The 23,650-nt window shown below is 39.2% G+C and overlaps 1 protein-coding gene across 1 annotated transcript in view; it reads left to right on the top strand.

Annotated features, from left to right (window-relative positions):
* Window positions 1-23,650, top strand: part of LOC126359235 (EF-hand domain-containing family member B) — a 364,905-nt gene that overhangs the window by 227,287 nt on the left and 113,968 nt on the right. The window contains exon 4 of the mRNA XM_050007612.1: window positions 5,152-5,281. Coding sequence (XP_049863569.1) covers window positions 5,152-5,281 — 130 coding nt within the window. The remainder of the gene's footprint in view (window positions 1-5,151; window positions 5,282-23,650) is intronic.

The raw sequence follows: 23,650 nt of genomic DNA, 5'->3' as shown, positions 1-23,650 counted from the left end.
CAGCCAATATTATGGTCGCATGGTAGACAAAATATGGAGCATCAAATAGGGTTCCTTGTAAGTGCATTTTCTATTTCTTTTCTTTGTGAAGAAGTTAAAACAATATCAAATGGGATGCATTTGGATTATCAGAAGAACAGTGAAGAAGACAAATTAAAAAAGAAGAAAATCACCAATCTGTATTTGAATCAGGACTTCTGATTTTACTATCGAGGAACAGAGCAGAGAGAAACTTCAGGTAAATGGTTTGAAGGTACCACAAGAAGTGGTGGTGAAAAAACTGTATGAAAATTTAGTCATGTGGAAAACACAAAAAATTAGTCTATGCGGTCAGTGAAAAAAAGTATTGTGGTTCAACCTGGAAAATATATATTGGTATGCAGTCAGTGCAAAAAAAGTGTCGTAGTTGGACCTTGAAAATATTGCTGTGAAATTAATATAAGAAACTCTGATGAAGTTATCACAAGATCAAAGTCAAGTGAAAAAAGTACAGTAACAGCCAAGTGTAAACAACAGACCAACTTCCACCCCATTTTAACTATTTAATAAAAATAAATAAATAAATAAATAAATAAACAGAGCCTTCACCTAAACTTAACAAAAATATCAGCTACCAGTGGCGTACACAAAACAAACAAAGCAAGGACTACATCAGAAACATTGGAAATTCAAAGTAAGTGTGTCAAACATGTTTAATGCCCAATGTGATTCTGCAAACAATGCTGTTCAGAAATTTCTGAGACCTGTAAATAATGATAAACAGCAGAAGCTGAGCACTGTAAAATTTAGAATCTTCAAATGCTAATCAATGACATACCATTTGAAAAACAGTGACCAACTTAAAGTCTGCAAAAAAGAACAACAGAAAGTTCTGATTTTTGTTGATGGTCATGGTTGTTATGTGGTGGAAAAGGTGGCAGACACACAAAAAAACTTAAGTATGCTGGTTGTCGTAAAGCCAGGAGCTGTGACAAACTCTATTGTAAAAGACTTGAAAAACTGGACTGCAAAGACTGTGACAGAATTTGTGCAAGTGCAAAAGATGTTGCGACAGATAAGGGTAGTGAACTCATCGCAGTTCTTGAAAGTGTGTTATTCAAATTAAGTAAGACAACTGTAGCTGTTGTAAATCAAGCACACAGATACAACATACCTCCTTCATCATGAGTAAATAAGTTATAGGAAAAGCGAACAGAGAGATAAATGGAATGTGCAGGAAATTTCTTTATGTGGGCTTAGTAGAAGTAAGTATGTTACATAGATCCATGCATACCAGCCATGGCCATCACGTAAGTTACAGGAGTAAACAGTTCTTGGCAAAAGAAATCTGTAGTTAAGTAAACTTGAGCTAAAGGAGTCACAATATACTCTGGGCAATTTTATCACAAAGAAAGATTCTAATTCTTACAACAAGAGAAAAAAAAAGGATTATAATAGTGTAGCCTCAGTACACAAATTATGCTGTGAAAGAGATTTTGAAGCCTCAGCTATTGAGTTAGTGGGGGAATAACTAACAGTGTGCCCATAAATTATCTTTACAACTTAAGACTTTAATAACTTTAAAACTGTACTAGATATTAAGAAATGGTTTTCAGCATGTGATAACTCATGAAGTTTTTTATACCTTCCAGGTTATGCAATTTTGGCACAAAATTGAACTTGAACATCTGAGAAAATGTTGATGCCATGGGAGAAAGCTCTGAGTTTGGTCTGGTTCATACAGACAGTATCTGATATCCAAGTTCAACAAAACTTTTTTACACAATGTGGAGGGCATCCACAGTCTCGACTGACTATAAAGACTTAGCTAACATTATTTATGGAGACAGATAGCGTTATCCATAAAAAGGGACAGGTCACCCATTTGTTTCAGATGGTAATGTGGGATAAGGTACAGCATGCATTGCAAGGAGTCACAAAATTGGTATGTGTGGTGGCCAGAGAGTTGGAAATGAGATGATCAACAGTGCACATTGTCTTGCATAAGAGGTTACGGCTGTATCTCTATCTCTACAAGATGCAGCTTCTTCAGGCAGTAAAACCTATAGACCAATCTTGGCACAAACAATTTATAGTGGATATGCTAGGCAAGATTGAAGCAATGTTTCATGTATCTGACAGACTGAATCATCATACTGTTAACAAGGTTCATCGCATCCTCATGTTAAACATGAAATTGAAAGAGACAATCCCAAGGACAATGTTTGGTGCGGAATGATGCACAGTTGCATCATTGGTCTGTTTCTTTACAGCAGTAAGCAGTAGTGTGTATCTGGACATGTTACAAGAGTTTCATGTGCCACAATTGGAACACCTGCAACATGATGACATATTCCTGCAGAACTGGGCACCACCCCACTTGGCCCTAAATGTCTGTCAGTTTCTATATTTTATGTGTATACAGACCTCCTAATGCGAATATAAGTGCTTTTTCCAAACAACTTGGCCTTGCTCTAGATAAACTCAACATTTCTTTGAAAACAGTGATACTCAGTGAAGATTTTAACACTGACTCTCTGTGGTAGAGCTCTCACATAAAACAATTGTAACTATTATAAATCCCTATAAACTGCGTGTGACAGTTAGTTCTCCAACACATACAACAAAGACTTGTGCCATTCTCCTTGATTAGCTATGTGTAGAGGTCTGTGCAGATAAGAAAAAAGGATTCTGTATCCACAAGACTTTTACCTACATCTCCACACGTTCCTTGTCAGCATCAGCTGATATTAAAGTTTTGGAAAGCAATTTCAGTTGCCATTGCTCTGAATTGCCTGAAGTTTTCTCTGGAGAAGTCTGCACTCGGCTTTGATGCAAATTAAGGGTGGATATATTTGAATGACAGTTGTGTGTGTGTGTGTGTGTGTGTGTGTGTGTGTGTGTGTGTGTGTGTGTGTGCATTAGCATCTTTTCCCCCAATAACTCAAAGCTTTTGTTTTCCAATGAGTGGTCTTCTTTAGCACAAAAGTATTTACATTCTCCCATTCTTACAACATTAATAATCTTTTTTTATGTAACTGTGACCCAAAGTATTTATTTCTCTTTATGTAGAAAGCCATTCAGTGTGAGTGAATTTTGTACCTGATTTTTAACATATTAGAAAGGTTCTCATGATTTAGATAACAATATTTTAATACAAAATTTCTTGCCATATTCTTGATACATTCAGCAAATAATAGCAGTCCGCAGCTGATGGTCTAATGGCTAGCGTTGCTGCCTCTGGATCACGGGGTCCCAGGTTCGTTTCCTGATGTGTTGGGGATTTTCTCTACCAGGGGCTGGGTGTTTGTGTTGTCCTCATCATTTCATCATCATCATCATCATCATCATCATGTTTATTATGTCAAATATGTGATGATAAATTGTGTTTCCAGAACATGCAAACAAAGAACAAATTGGTTGAAAGCAACATAATGTCCCAGCAACTTGTCATTTAAGCGACCCTGGACAAAATCTTTTCAACAATTCATAGTGGAACAAAGGAGTCAGGCCTAACACTGAGATCAACTTTACAAGTCAATTATTATTTATCTGCAAATATAATGCATTTGCTCTTAGTGCATATTTCAACATTTTTCAATCTATAATATTTGTACTTTGTTATTTATGGACATTTAAGTAAGGGATGTGCATTATAAATGGGAAGTAAAATGAAGTTCTGGCACAAGTTGTCATATGTTGCATATTGTTAAATGTTGGCCACATAATTGGTTTATCACATATAAATCAGTTACCACAATGACAAATTGTATGAACATGTTACAAGTGTTGCATCATATACTTGTAAATATACTTAACACAAATGTTGATATATTCACCGATTTTTACCAAACATTATTTATGGTATATATGATTAACAAATTGGTGTGAGATTATGAAATGAAAATTCCAAAGAATACCTTGTCTTAGATGAGCCTAGTTATCATATTGTGGTAGCTTTTCAAAGTTGCGCAATTTAGCTCTGTTACTGCAAAAGAAACATTAAGTTGCTGTAAGGTAGTTGCTCGTAGGATGGAAATAGAATGCACATTTAAAAGTGTGCAAAACCAGGAAGAATAACATGTTGCCATTTTTAGTATCACCAGTTGTTAATAATGCAATACTCTTCTATAGGGCACTGTACAGTGTATCTTATATAGTGGTACTCCATCCTCTGAAATAAGGAAAGAAATTTAATTGATAACTTTAATTAACTGTCACACAGCAGTTCATGTTTCATAAAAAAAAAAGCAGACCTCTGGTAGTGAACAATCAAATGGGTTGGCGCAGCAAAGCCTTCTGATCTGTCAGCCTTTCCTTACATGACTGCCAAACTCATTCATGTAGTGTCAGCCAGAACTTACTTCACAAACTGCATGAAAATATCATGTTGTGGCAATACATAGTCACTAGGTGCAGGTACCTCAGGTGCAACTAAAGCGCTTGTAGCCAAAAGCTAATAATGGAAATAGGCTTCCATTTTATGCGTATCCTGTTAACATTCCAAGAATCCCCACAGACTTCAGGTTTTCAGATAACGTTACATCAGGCTTGCAGTGCTGATTCATTGCACACAGCCAACAAAAGTTTAGGAAAAGCTTGTAATAAGATTGATATTGTCCTTTAATTTTTAACCAAAGAACAATTATGGCTGATACCCACAGATAACATGTGGATATCCACAACTGTGCATAATTTTATCTGCAAGGTAACTATTACTGTGGATATCCACATCAGCACAGACAAATATGGACAAGTGTCTTTCAGAAAATTCTGATAATGACTGCAATTACTAATCACTCCTGTAAAACAACATTTTGACCAGAGTGCAGAATGTTATCCATAAAAGGAGTTACAGTCAGATAAATATTGAATACTTTCAGTACTGAATTAGTGGAAATTTTTTTATCCATTTTCAAGCCTAACTTTGACATAACATTTCAAAAAAGGGAAGTAATTTCCAGAAGTACAGACAGATTAAAAAACTGAGTTACATATTATATTAGGTTGTACATATATTGTTCTTAGAACAAACCTGTTTTAAATTTTTATACTGAAGAATTATAGAGACCTATTAGAGCTACAAAAGTTGTTAAAGTTAAATTATATGTTATTCTGGAAATAGTGAATGCCATGTCTGGCTATAGGGTTAGCAACTCTATTATTTTGCAGATGTTACTGCTGGTGAAACTATGAACCCTCCAAAGTCACCTGGCCAAGTTATGTTTGAAAATTCCTTAGGTCATGAGTTGTATGTTAAGACCCACATGTCTTATGCTCCAGGTGAACAAGTGAATCGAAAGTAAGTTTCTCTGCATTCTATTACTTCTTTTGTTTTCTCTTAAAGTTCTAAGTAATATACACTGCCGGAAAAAAAAAATCTGTCACCCTTTTAGTGGTTTTCAGTTCACTCAGGATTTATTGTTGCAACAGTGCATATGGAGTACGTGAAATGATTACATTTACAGACCAATGGCACAAGCAGTCCCTAAGGTACCTAGTAATTGACCCATGGTGAAATACCCATATTAGTACATCATGTAGCCTCCAAGGGCATCAATGCAAGTGCTGACACTGGCAACCAGTTGATTGCACACATGACAAATAGTGTCCTAAGATACATTACATCACACCTGCTCAACCTGTTCATATAGTTTTGTGAGAGTTGTTAGTTGATGGGTTGCACGAGCCACTTCTTATCCCATCACATTCCACATGTGCTCAACTGGAGACAAGTCCAGAGATCATGTTGGCCACAGAAATTACTGCACATCTTGCAGAGCACATTGAGTTCCATGGGTGGGCAGTGTGTGGGTGAGCCTTATCCTGTTGAAATCACACATGACCTTCCTGTTGCAAGAATAACAAAAGAATGGGTGTAACAATATTCTGAATGTACCAAGCACTGGTTAGTGTCCCATCCAGAAACACCAAATGTGAATGAGAGATGTAGCTTATTGCAACCAAGACCATAAGGCTTGCGGTGGGGTCAGTGTGTCATGAAGGAATGCATTCTGTGAAGTGGCACTCAACAGGTTTACACTTGCATTCAGGCAGAATCTCTTTTCATCACTGAAGACCATGATGATGCATCATTCCATGTTCCAAGCGATCCACTGATGGCACCGGTGCACATTGATGCTGTGGTGGAAGATAGGCTGGAGGTGCACATGCTCATAGAACCAGTGCTAATAACTGGTTTACAACAGATTGTGTTGACACAACTGGGCTAACAAGCCCTTTTATTTGTGCTATGGTATCTGTATGCTCTGCCACTGCTGCCCCTTACAATACAATGATCCTGGCAAGTGTCTGTGTTGCATGGATGTCAGAACCTTGTCTATGAGTGTGAGAATGTTCACATGACCACTAATACCAGCATTGTTGCACAACTGATGCAGCACAGCCAACTTGCATGACAATTCTCTGAAAGGGCCATTCTGCCATATGGAAGTTCACAATTTGACCTCTTTCAAACTCTCTCAGTTGGCTGTAGGAAGCACAAGTGTGTGTTCATTGCATTGTTGCCTGCTTGCTTCAAACTTTAGCACCACATTGAGCAATCTGGCTGTGAACATTCGCTATTAAAGGATAGACACAGATGATAGCTATGCCACTATGCTATCTGTTGGCAGGCAAAATTAAAATCATTACTTCTCTATCCCTGAGGTGGCATAAACAATCATCGGATCAATATCAACATGGTATTTCAAGGTGAAGCATTTTTTTTTCCCGGCAGTGTATATCTAAAATGATACCACTCACTGTTTTATTTACTATTCGTGCAAAGATTCTGCAAAAGAAATCATATATCATAAATTTTTAATTTATCTAAATTATTATAATTTACCAAAAAGAATCATCTTCAGGGATCTAGAACAAGTTGATGTGTACATTCACAAAAGAGAAGCAACTCTGTAATGAGTTTCAGTGCTTAGTGTTCAATTATCTGTCTTCACAACAGACGCTGATAATTTATTTTAAGTAAGCTGAGTTGAATATCTCATCCACATCTAGAGTTATAAAATATTATGCATTTTATTATTTTGTTGATGACCTCATTGCCTTCTGTGAGATATGATACTATTTCTGATATGAAGGAACATTAACTGATGAAAGGACTGTGTTATTCAGGTGGCTTCCAATTACTGTTCAATGAAATAAAGGTTACAAAGTTTACTGATATTTTCACATACTGAATGATTAACAAAAGATACTACTGTCCTCACCAGTATTACAAGAACATGTTATCCCCATTTGTAACAGCTCTTCTGACAAGTTTAAAAATTTCTTGGATTCAGAACTTTGTTGGTGATTTTCTTAAACTTCATCATGCATTGTTGAAGGCTACATTTTACTCTTAGTTAAAGTAAACTTGTGCCTGTCCTTTCATGTATAATATGGAACTGTGTGCACAATAATACACACTACTCAAAAGAAATGATGACAACTCAAGATGGTTTCATCACTACTTCATGCAGAACAGTTGATTCTCAAACATTGCTGGTATTGCTGTTCCATTTCAAAATAAAGAATGAACATTACTGCTGCATTTTCAATTATGCAAAAATACACCAGTGTTTATACAGTACTGACCAAATTCCCCAAATGGTATTAAATACATTCAAACAATTAGATACGTGGTTTGATTTAAATGGGTTAAAATTATAACACGGAAAAGAGTCAGTTAAAACATTTTAAAACAAAACAAACACAATTAAATGATATTCAGGCCAGTCACAGAAACCAGGATTTGCAGGAAGCTAGCTGTGTGAAATATCTAGGAATGCAACTGGAGAAAAATCTATCATGGGCCTCACATACATAGTACCTTGCAGATAAATCATATAGCCTAGCATTTGCAATGAGAGTATTGTACAATGCAACCAGTGTGTGCATAAGAGTAGTAGTATATCACAGCTTATTTGAGTCAGTAATAAGGTATGGAACTGTATTTTGGGGAACTCAAACCATATGTGTCAAATGTTAAAACTTCAGAAAACCATCATTAGAAAAATGCACAAAGTAGGGTGAAGAAAGTCATGTCACCCACTCCTAAAAAATCTAAGTATATTAAGTGTTCCCCCACTATACATCTGTGAGCTAATTGTCTTTGTACACAGTAACTCTAATTTTTTTGTAGCAAATCATTTTCAACCTGATTACAACAGTAGGAATCAAAATAATTTTATGCTGCCCACCCACCATTTAAAACTTTATGCTCAAACTCCACATTATATGGGTACAAAAATTTATAACAAAGTGAAAGGAAGAACAATTGCTCAGCATAAATTTAGAAACAATCAGAAAAGCCTTATATGATAAACTAGTGCAGAAATGTTACTATTTAGTTGAAGAATTCATGAACGACAACCTGAAAATTTGAACAGGAGAGTAGAAGTACTTAGTACTGTTCATTTTTAAAAGATTTTTGCCTTTGAAGAAAAATTATTAATTGCTTAATCCATTAATTATTCCATACAGTATACTATATTGCTCATATTATAAGGAAAATTGTAAACCAATTTTTGTGTTTTGACGAGTCTCCTATACATTAAGTCAATGACTTGAAATTGTATGTTATGAGACAATAAACTTCTATTCTATTCAGGGTTACTAACTGCTGCAGAAAACCCTTCTCCAGTAGATTTGAAATAATTTGGTTCTGCTTACTTTAACAAATGTTTCTACATAGTCAGTAAAAAGCACTACAAGGAGGTATGTCAAGTATTCAGTTTTTTATTAACTTCGTTGTGTTGAAAACACAATCTTTGCAAAATCTATCTTTACAGCAACTTCAGTGCATCATTTGTAACTGCTTCCAGCACTACTCCTACTCTTCTGCACTATCTTTTTAGAAATATTTTACATGCAATATGCAGCAAGCTTATATCCCTGTATAATATGAGGTGGCATCAAAAGCATTTTCCTTCCATGAGTGGAGTCATATTTTAAAGATAGGAAACTGAGAGTCACATTAACAAATTATACTATAACTATGAAACTAATTTCAAAGTGGGGAAACATTCAGTGTGGTGGTGAACTGCAAGATTTGGTACTTGACCCACTCCTGTAGAAGTACTATTCAAAAACTGCAATATGTGCTGATGGTACTAACTGACAAAGAGTCGAAACACAGTTACAAGCACATCCAGAAGAATAATGGAACATGCCTACAAGTAGATCACAGCAAACAATGTATCATTTAATTTTATGAAGATTCACATTATTTATTCATCCCAATAAGGTTAGGGTTATTAGGCTCTTTCTTTCATCCAATTAATCATTCTCTGTGGAAAATCCAGGGTGGAATGTAACAATAGTTTGAAAACAATAGTTGCTGCTCACCATATAGTGGAGATGCTGAGTCAAAAAGAGGCACAACTATAAGGCTGCCAGGAAATGAGCTTTTTGCCAACAAAACCTTTGTTGAAAATAGACAACATACATGTAAACACTCAGCAAACGCAACTCACACACACATGAGCACAGCCCGTGGCAGCCAGGTGGTGGAGGAGCCCAGGCGTAAGGAGGAGCCTGTGATTGGGAGGGGAAGGGATAACAGGGTAGGGGTGGGGGATGGTAAACTGCTGCTAGTGGGAGCATGCAGGGACAAGGTGGAGAGAGGGTAGGGCAGCTAGGTGCAGTCGGGATGTAGACAAAGGTTGGGGGAGAGGGTGAGGCAGGGGTAGCAGAAAAGGATATAAGTAAAAAGACTGGGTATGTTGATGGAATAGAGGGCTGTATAATGCTGGAATGGGAACAGGAAAGGGGCTATATGGGTAAGGACAATGACTAATGGAGGTTGAGTCCAGCAGGGTTATGGGAACATACAATATATTGCAGAGAAAGTTTCCACCTCTGCAATTCAGAAAATCTGGTACTGGTGGGAATGATCCAGATAGCACGGGCTGTGAAGCATCTCCACTATATGGTGAAGAGCAACTACCCTTTTCATAAGTGTTCTCTTTATTTTACCTTATGTTCATTATGATACACACGTTATATGATGTCCTGTATCTCATGTAGAAGCCAATGCTTTAAAATAACTATGACACAAACAGTGGCCATACAAGTAACTATAGCAAAATTTAAAACAGAGTTGATACTCATTAGTGAAAAGTGTAATAATAAAGAAAGATTACTGGCAGGTAAATCTACACTGAGGACACTGGCAGCAATTGACATGAGAAATGGAAGTGGAAGTATAGAGGCAGCTCCTGTCGTGGTACAGTCCTAGCCAGTGTACTGTTGGCTAACGTCGTCTCACAGCCTACTCTGTGGCTACATTCCACGCCAATCTGCTGGCACTCAATGTTATGCCACCCCCCCCCCCCCCCCCCCCTCCCACCAATGTGACACATCATCATCATGTAGGGAGCGCAACAACAGTGGGGGATTCCAGATGATGGTCACTGCGCTGGACCAGAAGCTGTGGCTGCATGGGATGACAGGCTTCCAGTCGTATCCCGCCATCCAGCCTTCACTCTGGCAGAAACTTGCCCCAGAAAATGACCATAAGGGTATGTGTCCACCTCCAAAAGCCAATAACAAGATGGGGTGGGCATCGGTGGCTGTGGTGTGCGTGAGTCCAGCTCCATCGGTAGGATGCAAGGAAGCAGAGGAGTCGAAGCCTTTGTCTCCATAGGGTCGTCCCATGGTGTCATGATAACACCCTCTGGTGGCTGCTGTGGCCACACTGTCCTAAGGATCCATGAATCTGGGGAAGAGACACAGGCAGATCACCATGCACATGACACTGGGGAAGCTGATTGTGATGTCGGTGCTGCATACTATCTGGACCTGAAATAAGATACATGCAAGCGCCAAGTCAACAGACGATCTCAACTCATGGCCACCATCTGCTGCCACTAAAAATATCCTGTAAAAGACAATATCATGCCACACGAAGCAATACTTCTGGCCTTCCTTTGGCAGCAGGAGGAAGATGGAGCACTGTCCGATGGCGGCAACCGTGAAGTAATTTCACCAGCGATGGTCCATTCATGTGTGTGACCAATAGGAGGAAAGAAACAGTTGCAATACTTGATTACTGGTGGGTGCAGAGTGAAGATTGTCCATCTGCTGCTTGAAGGTCCTGAAAAAAAAGTTCTACTTTGCTGTTTGACTGTGGATGGAATGGTGCACTAGTTAGAAGCTGTATTTCATTGCTTTCACAGAATCTTTCAAATTCATTTGATGTGAACTGAGGGCTGTTGCCTGACACTATGACTTCTGGTAAACCTTTAAGGCAGAAAGTAGAGGACGATACTTGAATGTTGCTATGTAACATTGGCACAACAAAAGGAAACTTGCTAAATGAGTTAACCACAATCAACCAACGAGCATTCCAAAAAGGTCCCGCAAAGTCCATGTGGACACATTGCCATGGTGATTGTGACTTAGCCAAGCAGAGAATTTTTGTGGTGGAGCTAATTGATTTTCCAGGCATGCATGACACTGTGATGTCATATGTTCTATATGGGTGACCTTACCCTGCCAAGTGCATTGTCGAGATGCTAACTATTTTGTATGAACAATCTCCTGGTGTCCTTGGTGAATTAACTACAACACTTCTTTTTGCAAAGCTTTAGGGATCAACACACAACTGCCATTTTGAACTAAAATCACACCTTTCTGTACAGTGAGGCTATGCTGATGTGCAAAGTATCGGCGCACTACAAAGTTCTTTATGCTGAGCGAGGAACGAGGCCAAGATGTGCAAATATATGGTAACAAAATGTTCACTTCTGAATCAGCTTCCATGGGCTGCGCAATTTCCTATAGTTCAGTGGGAAAGATTGAAGCAATTCTGAATCCTGAGCATTGATGTGGCAATAAGATGCAGCAGAAACGTCAAGTCTGTATCAGGGGTCATCAATATGATGGCTTTTGCAAATGCCAAGTACGGTTACAAACATAAAATACATTTAGATCTTAGCCTTGCAGGTAGTAATTAAACAGTAAACTGATTCTTGTCAAAATACGTTACATCTTACACATACTATATTTTAATACATTATTTTACAGTTCTTAAATTTAACAACCAAAATTTCGTTGAGTGAATAGAGACACTTTTCAATTTAAAATTCTTTTATTTTTTATTTGAATTGCTTTTTATTATTGTTTTTCATGCACTCTGGCAGTTTATTATACCATATCAGTCCATTAGTATATGGGCTCTGGTCCGTCATTTTTAATCTTGTTCTTTGTCGGTAGTAATTCTCTTTGGACCTGGTGTTGCGGTCATGTATATCACTACATTTAGTTACTTCAGTTTTGTGTGAGACAAAGAAGTAATTAATTTATGAAGATACAAAGAGTATACGGTGATGTAATTGTGTTGTCTGAAAACATCACAGCAAGTTTCTTTATAGCCTAGTTGTAACCCTCTTTTTTGTAGCAATAGTACTCGGTTAAGGTGAATGAATGTGCATTACCATGTTGAGCTGTTGGATGATGCACAATTCATACTGGTATTGAGACAACAACAAAGCCCATCATTACAATTTTTGGGCAGTTTGTACAGAAACCGGTTTCGTTGGATGAAACAAAAACTGCAATGGCTTGTGATCCGTCACTGAGTAATATTGTCTGCTATACAAATAGTGGTGGAATTTGGTGACACCAAACACAGTAGCCAAAGCCTTTTGCTCCATTGATTGCATTTGATGTGAAAGCAGTAGACCTGTCTTTATCACCAATTTTGTGCAAAAGCACTGCACTGATTCCATAAGAGGAAGCGTCAACTTGCAATACAACTGGTTTGTCAGGATCAAAGTGAACTAAGCATCAATCCCTGAGAAATGCATCTTTATGTTTTTGAAATGTTACTTGGCACTCATCTGTCCAAACAAGGAGGACATTTTTGAGATGCATCTGATGCAGTGGAGCCATGATTTGTGCAGCATTCAAATGACTCTGAGCACTATGGGACTTAACATCTGAGGTCATCAGTCCCCCAGAACTTAGAACTACTCAAACCTAACTAACCGAAGGACATCACACACATCCATGCTCGAGGCAGGATTCGAACCTGTGACCATAGCAGTTGCACGGTTCCAGACTGCAGTGCCTAGAACTGCTCAGCCACACTGGCCGGCACGCATCATTCGGGATGAACCGAATATAATAGTTCATTTTCCCTAAAACTGACCACAATTCTGTGACATTGCAAGTAAATGGCAAATCCTATGTGGCTAACAAATGTGACTGAAGACGATGTACCCCTTGACTTTTTATGACATGATCAAGATACTGCAAATCAGGATTAAAAAAATTACACTTGTCCAGTCTACTCTTTAGTCCTGCATCAGATAACACACGAAACAAAAAATGCAAATTTCCAATATGTTCTTCAGGTGTACGACCTGCTATGACAATATTGTCCAAATAGTGTGAACAGTTTGGCACTTGTGCAGTCAGTTGTTATAAACACTGTTGGAAAATAGCAGGTGCGGAAGCAATACCAAAAGGCAAATGCAAATATTTAAACAAGCCCAAATGAATGTTTACTACACACACTTTTTGAGGTTCTTCATCAAGCAGTATTTGAAGATATGCATTGCACAAATCAGTTTTTTAAAAGTAGCGTCCAGCACCTAATCTGTCCATGAGACCCTCTAGATGTGGCAATGGAATAAGTATCAATCACTGTTTGTGGGTTGACTGCAGACTTAAAGTCAACACAGAGGTGAATGCAACACAGAGGCGAATGCAACCTGAAGGTTTGGGGAGCAAAACCAGTGGACTTGCCCATTGAGTAGCTTGTATGGGTGCAATTGCTCCGCTATCTTCCAATTCCTTAAGTTCAGCAGCGACTTTGTCCTGTAATGCAATGGGAACAGATCTGGCCTGCTAAATTTTGGCTGAGGATTGACTTTCAGAGTAATATGAGCAACAAAATTGTTAGCCTTTTCTAAACTTTCAGAAAATACTTTTGGGAATTCTTTTGGCAAGCTAGCTACAATGTCTTGTGCATGGAATGCAGACACTGACAACAGATTGTCCTGAATGTTAAAGCTCAACAAATCAAATAATCAAATGAATCAAGACCAAGTATGTTCTCACAATCATACGATTGTAGCACTGTAAAATTCACTGTTCACATATGTGAGTGATACATGTCAGCCAAAGTACATTTTCTAAGAACAGGAATATTTTATCCATAATAAGCCATCAGGTGCATGCTAGTTTTAGACAGGCATGGGGGAGCCTAACATTTCATATGTGTGATGATTTAGCAGTGTGACAGAGATACCTGTGTCCAACTGAAATTTCACATGTTTCCCACAAAGAAGTAATTGAACAAAACATTTATTGCCATATCACTGAAGAAACTGCACACTTGCTAGTTTTGCGAATGCCTGTAGTAGACTTTGTATATACTGCATTAATGACATGGGCCTTGTGACTAGATTTTTTTGAGTGGGCCAAATTCTTACGTTTGTTCCATTGCAAACATATGGACTGTACATGTCTTTTCCTGCCATAAGCATAACACTGAGCTTGTCAGGATGGACATTCTTGGCATTTGTGTCGTGAATAACACTGAGGGCCAGACTTAATTCTGTTTGCCTGTGTACCTACCTGCTTATGTGGTGTGGAGCATTGTTTACCAGCGTGGTGAGTGCAAGCTGCCGCCGCTGTATGGGCTAAGCTGAAATTATTGGTATATCAGAGCACCACTTAAATAATTTGATAATTCAGAGGCTTTCTTTACCAGGAAACAGATTAGCTGGCTGTTTTTCAAGGGCTTCCTTATGGGGTGGGGGAGAGGCTATGTACGTAAAAACAGTGTTCCATTTGAGCCAATAGACATATCATGACACTGCACTGAACAGATATTTGAATGCTGTGCAAGGGTAGTTGAATTTAGTGAAATTAAACTTCCAATTGTTTTTGTTTACAGGTCCCCTAACTCTGATTTCAGAGCATTTTTGCTCAAGCTAGAGGGGGTTCTTGATTCAAGTTGTAGGAAATACCAGAAATTAGTTATATGTGGTGACTTCAATATAAATTTTGTATATGATGGTGCAAGAAAAAGAATGTTGGTAGAGCACCGTATTTTTTCCAGCTAGGGTGCAGGCGAACAGTAGTACAGCCATAGACAATATTTTTATTCATTCTTCATTACTAGATGGACATTCTGTTAGTAAAAGGGTGAATGGCCTTTCAGACCATGATGCACAAGTTTTAACACTAAAAGGCTTTTGTACTCAAACAAATGTAACATATAATTACAAATTATGTAGGAAAGTTAATCCAACGGCAATAGAGAGTTTTTTAAACCTTGTCAAGGAACAAGAGTGGCAGGATGCTTATAGTGCTGATGACATAGATGATAAATATAATACTTTCCTTAACACATTTCTGATGCTCTTTAAGAGTTGCCTTCTATTAGGATGTCATAAATGGGATACTAGCAGTGATAGGCAGCCCGGGTGGCTGACTAGTGGGATAAGGATACCATGTAGAACAAAGCGGGAATTATATCAGAATGTTACAAGTAGTCACAATCAAGCTACAGTGGCCCATTACAAACAGCATTGTAAGGTGCTTAAAATGTTATTAGGAAGGCAAAGGGTATGTGGACAGCAAATAGAATAGCTAAATCACAGGATAAAATTAAAACCATATGGTCAGTTGTGAAGGAAGTGTCTGGTCAGCCGCACAATGTTGACAATATAAAGTCAGTTCATAGTAAAAATATTTCTGTTACTGATAAATCAGATATATGTACAGTTATTAACAATCACTTTATGAGCATTGCTGGTACATTAAAGAAAAATGTAGTTTCTACAGGGAATCGTATAACTTTCTTGGCAAATGCCTTTCTGAGATTCATGCCTGAAATACTCCTCTGTTATACAGACAAGGGGGAGATTGAGTCAATAATTAAATCATTGAAGACTAAGGACTCTCATGAATATGATGGAGTGCCTAGCAGAATATTAAAGTACTGTGCTGCACATCTTAGCCCTGTATTTAGCCATATTTGTTATTTTTCCTTTAGGAATGGTCCATATCCTGAACAATTAAAGTACTCAGTAGTAAAGCCACTTTATAAAAAGGGAGAAAGGGATAATGTGGACAACCTTACATCAAACTCCATGCAATCTGTGTTTGCTAAAGTTATTGAAAAGGCTGTGTGTGTAAGGATAGTTGATCATTTTATATCACATGATTAATTTCAGATGTAGAGTTCGGCTTTAGAAGTCATTTAACAACTGAAAATGCTATATTCTGTTTTCTCCGAGAGGTACTGGATAGGTTAAACAAAAGGTTTCGAATGCTAGGCATATATTTTGGTTTAACTAAGGCATTTGATTGCGTTGATCACAAAATATTTCTCCAGAAGTTGGCTCACTACCGAATATGGGGAGTAGCTCACAGTTGGTTCATGTCTTACTTTACCAACAGACAGCAAAACGTCATTATTCACAATGATGAGAATGGCTGTGATGTGGGGTCTGAGTAGGGTACAGTCAAGTGGGGGAAGGGGGAGGGGTGCCCCAGGGATCAGTGTTGGGGCCACTCCTGTTTCTTATTTACATAAATGATATGCTCTCTTCATTATGGGTAACTCTAAAGTATTTCTGTTTGCTGATGACACTAGCTTGGTAGTAAGGGATGTTGTGTGCAACATTGGCTCAGTTTCTAATAGTGCAATTCATGACCTAAGTTCATGGCCTGTAGAAAATAAACTAATGATAAATCACAGCAAGACTCAGTTTTTACAGTTTCTAACACAAAATTCAACAAAATATGACATTTCAATTTCACAGAATGGGCATATGATTAGTGAAACTGAACAGTTCAAATTTCGAGTTGTTAAGATAGACAGTAAACTGTTATGGAAAGCCCATGTTCAGTATCTTGTTCAAAGACTTAATGCTGCCCTTTTTATTATTTGAACAGTAACTGAAATGAGTGATCGTTGGACACAAAAATTAATCTACTTTACTTATTTTCATTTGCTTATGTCATTTGGTATTATATTTCAGGGTAGCTCTTCCCTTCCTAAAAGGATATTTTTGGCTCAGAAACAGGTGGTTCGGGCAAAAAATTCTAGCTTTCGCAACCAGCGGTTGCTTCTTCAGGAAAGAGGGAAGGAGAGGGAAAGACAAAAGGATGTGGGTTTTAAGGGAGAGGGTCAGGAGTCATTCCAATCCCGGGAGCGGAAAGACTTACCTTAGGGGGAAAAAACGACAGGTGTACACTCGCACACACACACATATCCATCCGCACATACACAGACACAAGCAGACATTTGAAAAGTCTGGGTATTTGAAAATGTCTGCTTGTGTCTGGGTATGCGTGGATGGACATTTTATCTACACTACTGGACATTAAAATCACTGCACCACAAAGATCATGTGCTACAGACGTGAAATTTAACTGACAGGAATAAGATGCTGTGATATGCAAATGATTAGCATTTCAGACCATTCACACAAGGTTGGCACCAGTGGCGACACCTACAACGTGCTGACATGAGGAAAATTTCCAACCAATTTCTCATACACAAACAGCAGTTGACAGGCTTTGCCTGGTGAAACATTGTTGTGATGCCTCGTTTAAGGAGGAGAAATGCGTACCATCATGTTTCTGACTTTGATAAAGGTCGGATTCTATACTATCACAATTGTGGTTTATTGTATCGTTACATTGCTGCTCGCATTGGTCAAGATCCAATGACTGTTAGAAGAATATGGAATCGGTGGGTTCAGGAGGGTAATACGGAATGCCGTGCTGGATCCCAACAGCCTCACATCACTAGCAGTAAAGACGACAGAAATCTTATCCGCATGGCCATGTCTCGATCCCTGAGCCAACAGATGGGGATGTTTGCAAGACAACAACTATCTGCACGAACAGTTTGATGACATTTGCAGCACCATGGACTATCAGCTTGGAGACCATGGCTGCAGTTACCCTCGATGCTGCATCACAGACAGGAGCGCCTGTGATGGTGTACTCTATGTCAAACCTGGGTGCACGAATGGCAAAATATCATTTTTTGGATGAATCCAGGTTCTGTTTACAACATCATGATGGTTACATCTGTGTTTGGTGACATCGCGGTGAACGCATATTGGAAGCATATATTCGTCGTCGCCATACTGGCGTATTACCTGGCGTGGATGGTATGGGTTGCCATTGGTTATACATCTCGGTCACCTCTTGTTCACATTGACAGCACTCTGAATGGTGGATGTTACAATATCAGATGTATTACGACCCATGGCTCTACCCTTCATTCGATCCCTGCGAAGCCCTACATTTCAGCAGGATAATGCACGACCGCATGTTGCAGGTCCTGTACGGGCCTTTCTAGATACAGAAAATGTTTGACTTCTGCCCTGGCCAGCACATTCTCCTGATCTCTTACCAACTGAAAACGTCTGGTCAATGGTGGCCAAGCAACTGGCTTGTCACAATACGCCAGTCACTACTCTTGAACTGTGGTATAGTGTTAAAGCTGCTTGGGCAGCTGTACCTGTACACGTCACTCAAGCTCTGTTTGACTCAATTCCAGGTGTATCAAGGCCATTATTACGGCCAGAGGTGGTTGTTCTGGGTACTGATTTCTCAGGATCTATGCACCCAAATTGCATGAAAATGTAATCACATGTCAGTTCTAGTATAATATATTTGTCCAATGAATACCTGTTTATCATCTGCATTTCTTCTTGGTGTAGCAATTTTAATGGCCAGTAGTGTATAATGCTGCAAATGCTAAGTAAACAGCTGGTTGCAAAACACATGGAAGCATCCATAGAGAAATTGATCAATTGTTGTGTGCTGTGTAAATGATGGATGTCAGCAGGAGATGATAAATGGTTCTTTCCATTCCTTATCATAATTACCTGTAGATTTGTAGACCACCTCATGCTAAATCTGAGAGAGGCATGGCTAAGCGTAGATATGCTTGCTTGTGTTGGAAATGCTAGACTGAAGTTCTCTATTCCTTTTGTTAGCAATCTGGTACTACAAAAATTTGAGTCAAATGAGATGATGATGGCTGTTCATGCAAATCATGAAATTACTTATACTTGTACTTATATTGTTTTTTTAGTCAGAACATGTAACATGTTTTCGAAATTATTCTTGTAAATGAAGATCATGTCATGAACTTTAAAGTTAAAGAGAATAATAGCTCATTAAAAGTTATAAACAAAAATGATGTATTAATGATGTGAATTAATATGAAATAACTTGTCAGAGAAATGTTGCCTTATGAATTTTGAAAGCAAAAGCAACTTCTTAAATGTTACTCACTTGTATTTAAATATTGTTACGCAAACATCAAAAATGATGTGACAAAAATGATGTGACAAATTCATGTATAAAGTTGCATGTAAGTAAAATGTATTAGACCTCATGTGTCAGCTAATATTAAAATGACATTTATGTCTAGTTTTAAGGAGCAAATTTCATCTGGGTTTTATTGTCTTCATGTAAGTCATGTAAGATTTTATTTAGCTGTGGCTGGGTATTGTGTGATGTCCTTAGGTTAGTTAGGTTTAAGTAGTTCTAAGTTCTAGGGGACTGATGGCAATAGATGTTAAGTCCCATAGTGCTCAGAGCCATTTAAACCATTTTTTTATGCAGCTGTGGAAAGACATGCAAGGAAAACCGTATATACACTCCTGGAAATGGAAAAAAGAACACATTGACACCAGTGTGTCAGACCCACCATACTTGCTCCGGACACTGCGAGAGGGCTGTACAAGCAATGATCACACGCACGGCACAGCGGACACACCAGGAACTGCGGTGTTGGCCGTCGAATGGCACTAGCTGCGCAGCATTTGTGCACCGCTGCCGTCAGTGTCAGCCAGTTTGCCGTGGCATACGGAGCTCCATCGCAGTCTTTAACACTGGTAGCATGCCGTGACAGCGGGGACGTGAACCGTATGTGCAGTTGACGGACTTTGAGTGAGGGCGTATAGTGGGCATGCGGGAGGCCGGGTGGACGTACCGCTGAATTGCTCAACATGTGGGGTGTGAGGTCTCCACAGTACATCGATGTTGTTGCCAGTGGTCGGCAGAAGGTGCACGTGCCCGTCGACCTGGGACCGGACCGCAGGGACGCACGGATGCACGCCAAGACCGTAGGATCCTACGCAGTGCCGTAGGGGACCGCACCGCCACTTCCCAGCAAATTAGGGACACTGTTGCTCCTGGGGTATCGGCGAGGACCATTCGCAACCGTCTCCATGAAGCTGGGCTACGGTCCTGCACACCGTTAGGCCGTCTTCCGCTCACGCCCCAACAACATGCAGCCCGCCTCCAGTGGTGTCGCGACGGGCGTGAATGGAGGGACGAATGGAGACGTGTCATCTTCAGCGATGAGAGTCGCTTCTGCCTTGGTGCCAATGATGGTCGTATGCGTGTTTGGCGCCGTGCAGGTGAGTGCCACAATCAGGACTGCATACGACCGAGGCACACAGGGCCAACACCCGGCATCATGGTGTGGGGAGCGATCTCCTACACTGGCCGTACACCTCTGGTGATCGTCGAGGGGACACTGAATAGTGCACGGTACATCCAAACCGTCATCAAACCCATCGTTCTACCATTCCTAGACCGGCAAGGGAACTTGCTGTTCCAACAGGACAATGCACGTGCGCATGTATCCCGTGCCACCCAACGTGCTCTAGAAGGTGTAAGTCAACTACCCTGGCCAGCAAGATCTCTGGATCTGTCCCCCATTGAGCATGTTTTGGACTGGATGAAGCGTCGTCTCACGTGGTCTGCACGTCCAGCACGAACGCTGGTCCAACTGAGGCGCCAGGTGGAAATGGCATGGCAAGCCGCTCCACAGGACTACATCCAGCATCTCTACGATCGTCTCCATGGGAGAATAGCAGCCTGCATTGCTGCAAAAGGTGGATATACACCTTACTAGTGCCAACATTGTGCATGCTCTGTTGCCTGTGTTCTATGTGCCTGGGGTTCTGTCAGTGTGATCATGTAATGTATCTGACCCCAGGAATGTGTCAATAAAGTTTCCCCTTCCTGGGACAATGAATTCACAGTGTTCTTATTTCAATTTCCAAGAGTGTAAAAATGGTGCTTAACATATGTAAAATTAAAAAGAACTTCAAGAAAAACAGTTCCCACATCATATGTTTACCATGTGTTGAATGAGGGATACATACTTACGTGAAGTAGTGATCAAACTTGCCTGTGCTTGCAGTGATGAAAATGCCATAAGTGGCCTTTGTAGTGGTGTTGGACACCAAACTTTATTACAAAGGAGGAATTAAAGCAATTAATTTATGGACTTACTTGGACTATGGTGAGCTCTCAACATGATTCCAATGATACAATTCTGCCCTCTGGACACTGAAATATGTGAGGGGTGATGTGGTCTATATAACCATGGTTGGAACTTTATGAGTTCTCTGTCATGGCTTCAAATGTTTGAACCAAACACACATCAAATACTTATCCTAAGTTTTTTGTATGATTTGACACATAATGTGAAAAGTTTCATATTTTGATGTTTTTAAGTAAAAATTACGAAGTGTTTGGTAATTTTCATCATTGATGCCATTCAAAGGCCAAAATTATTACACAGTATCTACTTCTACATCTACACTTAAACTCTGCAAGCCACTTTGAGGTGCTTGGCAGAGGGTACATCCCATTGTACCAGTTATTAGGGCTTCTTCATGTTCTATTCACATATGGAGCACAGGAAGAATGATTGTTTGAATCCCTCCATGTGTGCAGTAATTATTCATATCTTATCCTCAAAATTCTATGTTAGCAAGATGTAGGGGGTTGTAGTTTATTCCCACAGTAATAATTTAAAGCCAGTTTTCTTCATAAACTTTCTCAGGCTAGTTTATGCCTATCTTCAAGAGTCTTCCAGTTCAGTTCCTTCACTATCTCTGTAATACTCTCCCACAGGTTAGGCAAACCTGTGACCATTCATGCTGCCCTTCTCTGTATATGTAATTGATGTAATGTAAAAATGGTAAGTAAATACAAAAATTTGAAGTATAGGCTTCCACAGCCATTGTGACATTCAATAAAATACTTCTGGGTATTTGACCACATTGTCAGTATGTAAACTTTTCCTACAGTTTGGCCTTCACCAGGATGTTGTGCTCACTGCTCAATGAGAGAAACTTGAGTCCTCATTTGCTAGAGGAAGAAGCTGTTTTCATAATCTGATAGGGTATACAGGATGATGGTAAGGAGGGCATTAGATGTCATTTATTGGTTTTTGCTTTATTTCATGTCATTGGAGGAAATAGATGTCCTTTATTGGTGTTTGTGTTGTTATTTTTTGCCATTTGTGGAAATAGGTGAATGAGGTATGGGTATTAATTGTGATGTAGTGCTGTTTACTTGCTGCATGGCGGCAGCTGAGATGGCCAGTACCCTGTATAGCTAAGGTTGGTGTGATCTTCCGTGCACCCGTGTGGGTTGCTTAGCAAACAATGTCATCCCATACCACTGTCACTGCTGGCAACCAAGATGCTGAAAGTCTATATGCATCTTCTGTATTTATGTTGGTGGTTAGCTTTGCCATTTGTGTCACCTCTCCAATCATCCTACTCAAGTAACTGGCTGTTTCACCAGTATATGGCTTCACGAAATATTATCAGTTTGCCTCATTCAACCTGGTGTTCCACCACCCCTGACTTGGTCTGTTGCCTCAGATTAATGAATCTTACATACTCAGATACATGTGCTAGTCAGTCACCCCATCTCCCTTACATACATTAGTCCACACTTACAGCGAATTTTGAGGGTTCCAGCAGCATGTGGCTTGCCAACTGCTTCTTTTGTAGAGCATCTTTTATTTTGTTGCTGCTTCAGAAAATTATCTTGATGCCTGCTCAGTGAAGAACGTTGCCTACAGGTGTAACTACAAAAGCTCAGGTCCATTTTTGGAGCCAGTGGTTATGGAATGCATTGTTAGATGCCCCATGTACAAAATGTGCTTTGTTGGTGCTGCACAGTTTTCACAGTTGTGGCTGAGGTAAACTGATGCTACAGTGTTCACCTTTTATGCAGAATTGTTTCTTCCACACAGCAGGCTTGATTGCTAGATTTTACTTTGTCATCTATATGAAGAAGAACTGATTCAGTTTCATGACTCAAGAAAAGGAAATCATTATCTTTGGAATGTAAAATTAATATTATCAGAGACCTCAATTCAAAAATTAAAATTTGTGGATTGGTAAAGAAGATTGATCACCAGGAATCAACAGTAAGAACAATGATAAAAGGTAAAAAAAATTCTCGAAGCTGTGAAAAATGCTCCATCTTTGAATTCAAGTATCTTTCATAAATGTCATGGTATTATCACTCAGATGAAAACATGTTAAAATTATGATCTGATACCCAAGTAAGAGCAAAAAATTGTCCTATTGACTCTCAAGCAAAGCTGATTCTTGAAAGATTGAAAGAAGAAGCTGGGGAGATGGCCAAAGATGAAATGTTTAAAACTAGTAATGTATAGTTTAGGCCATTCTAAAGTTGTTGTAGTTGGCATAGAACTGCAGAAAGTGAAGAAACAGCAAGTGCTGGTAAAGTGACTGCATCATTCAATCCACAGAAACTCAAGTCAAAAATAGAGGAAGGTGGCTAGGCCTATACCAGCCGAACCATATCCAATGTAGATGAAACTGGTCTATTCCGC

The sequence above is a fragment of the Schistocerca gregaria genome, chromosome 1 (genome assembly GCF_023897955.1).
Source record: "Schistocerca gregaria isolate iqSchGreg1 chromosome 1, iqSchGreg1.2, whole genome shotgun sequence".
NCBI classification, from domain to species: domain Eukaryota; kingdom Metazoa; phylum Arthropoda; class Insecta; order Orthoptera; family Acrididae; genus Schistocerca; species Schistocerca gregaria.
Note: the sequence above shows the minus strand (reverse complement) of the source record. Positions and strands in the feature narration are given on the sequence as shown.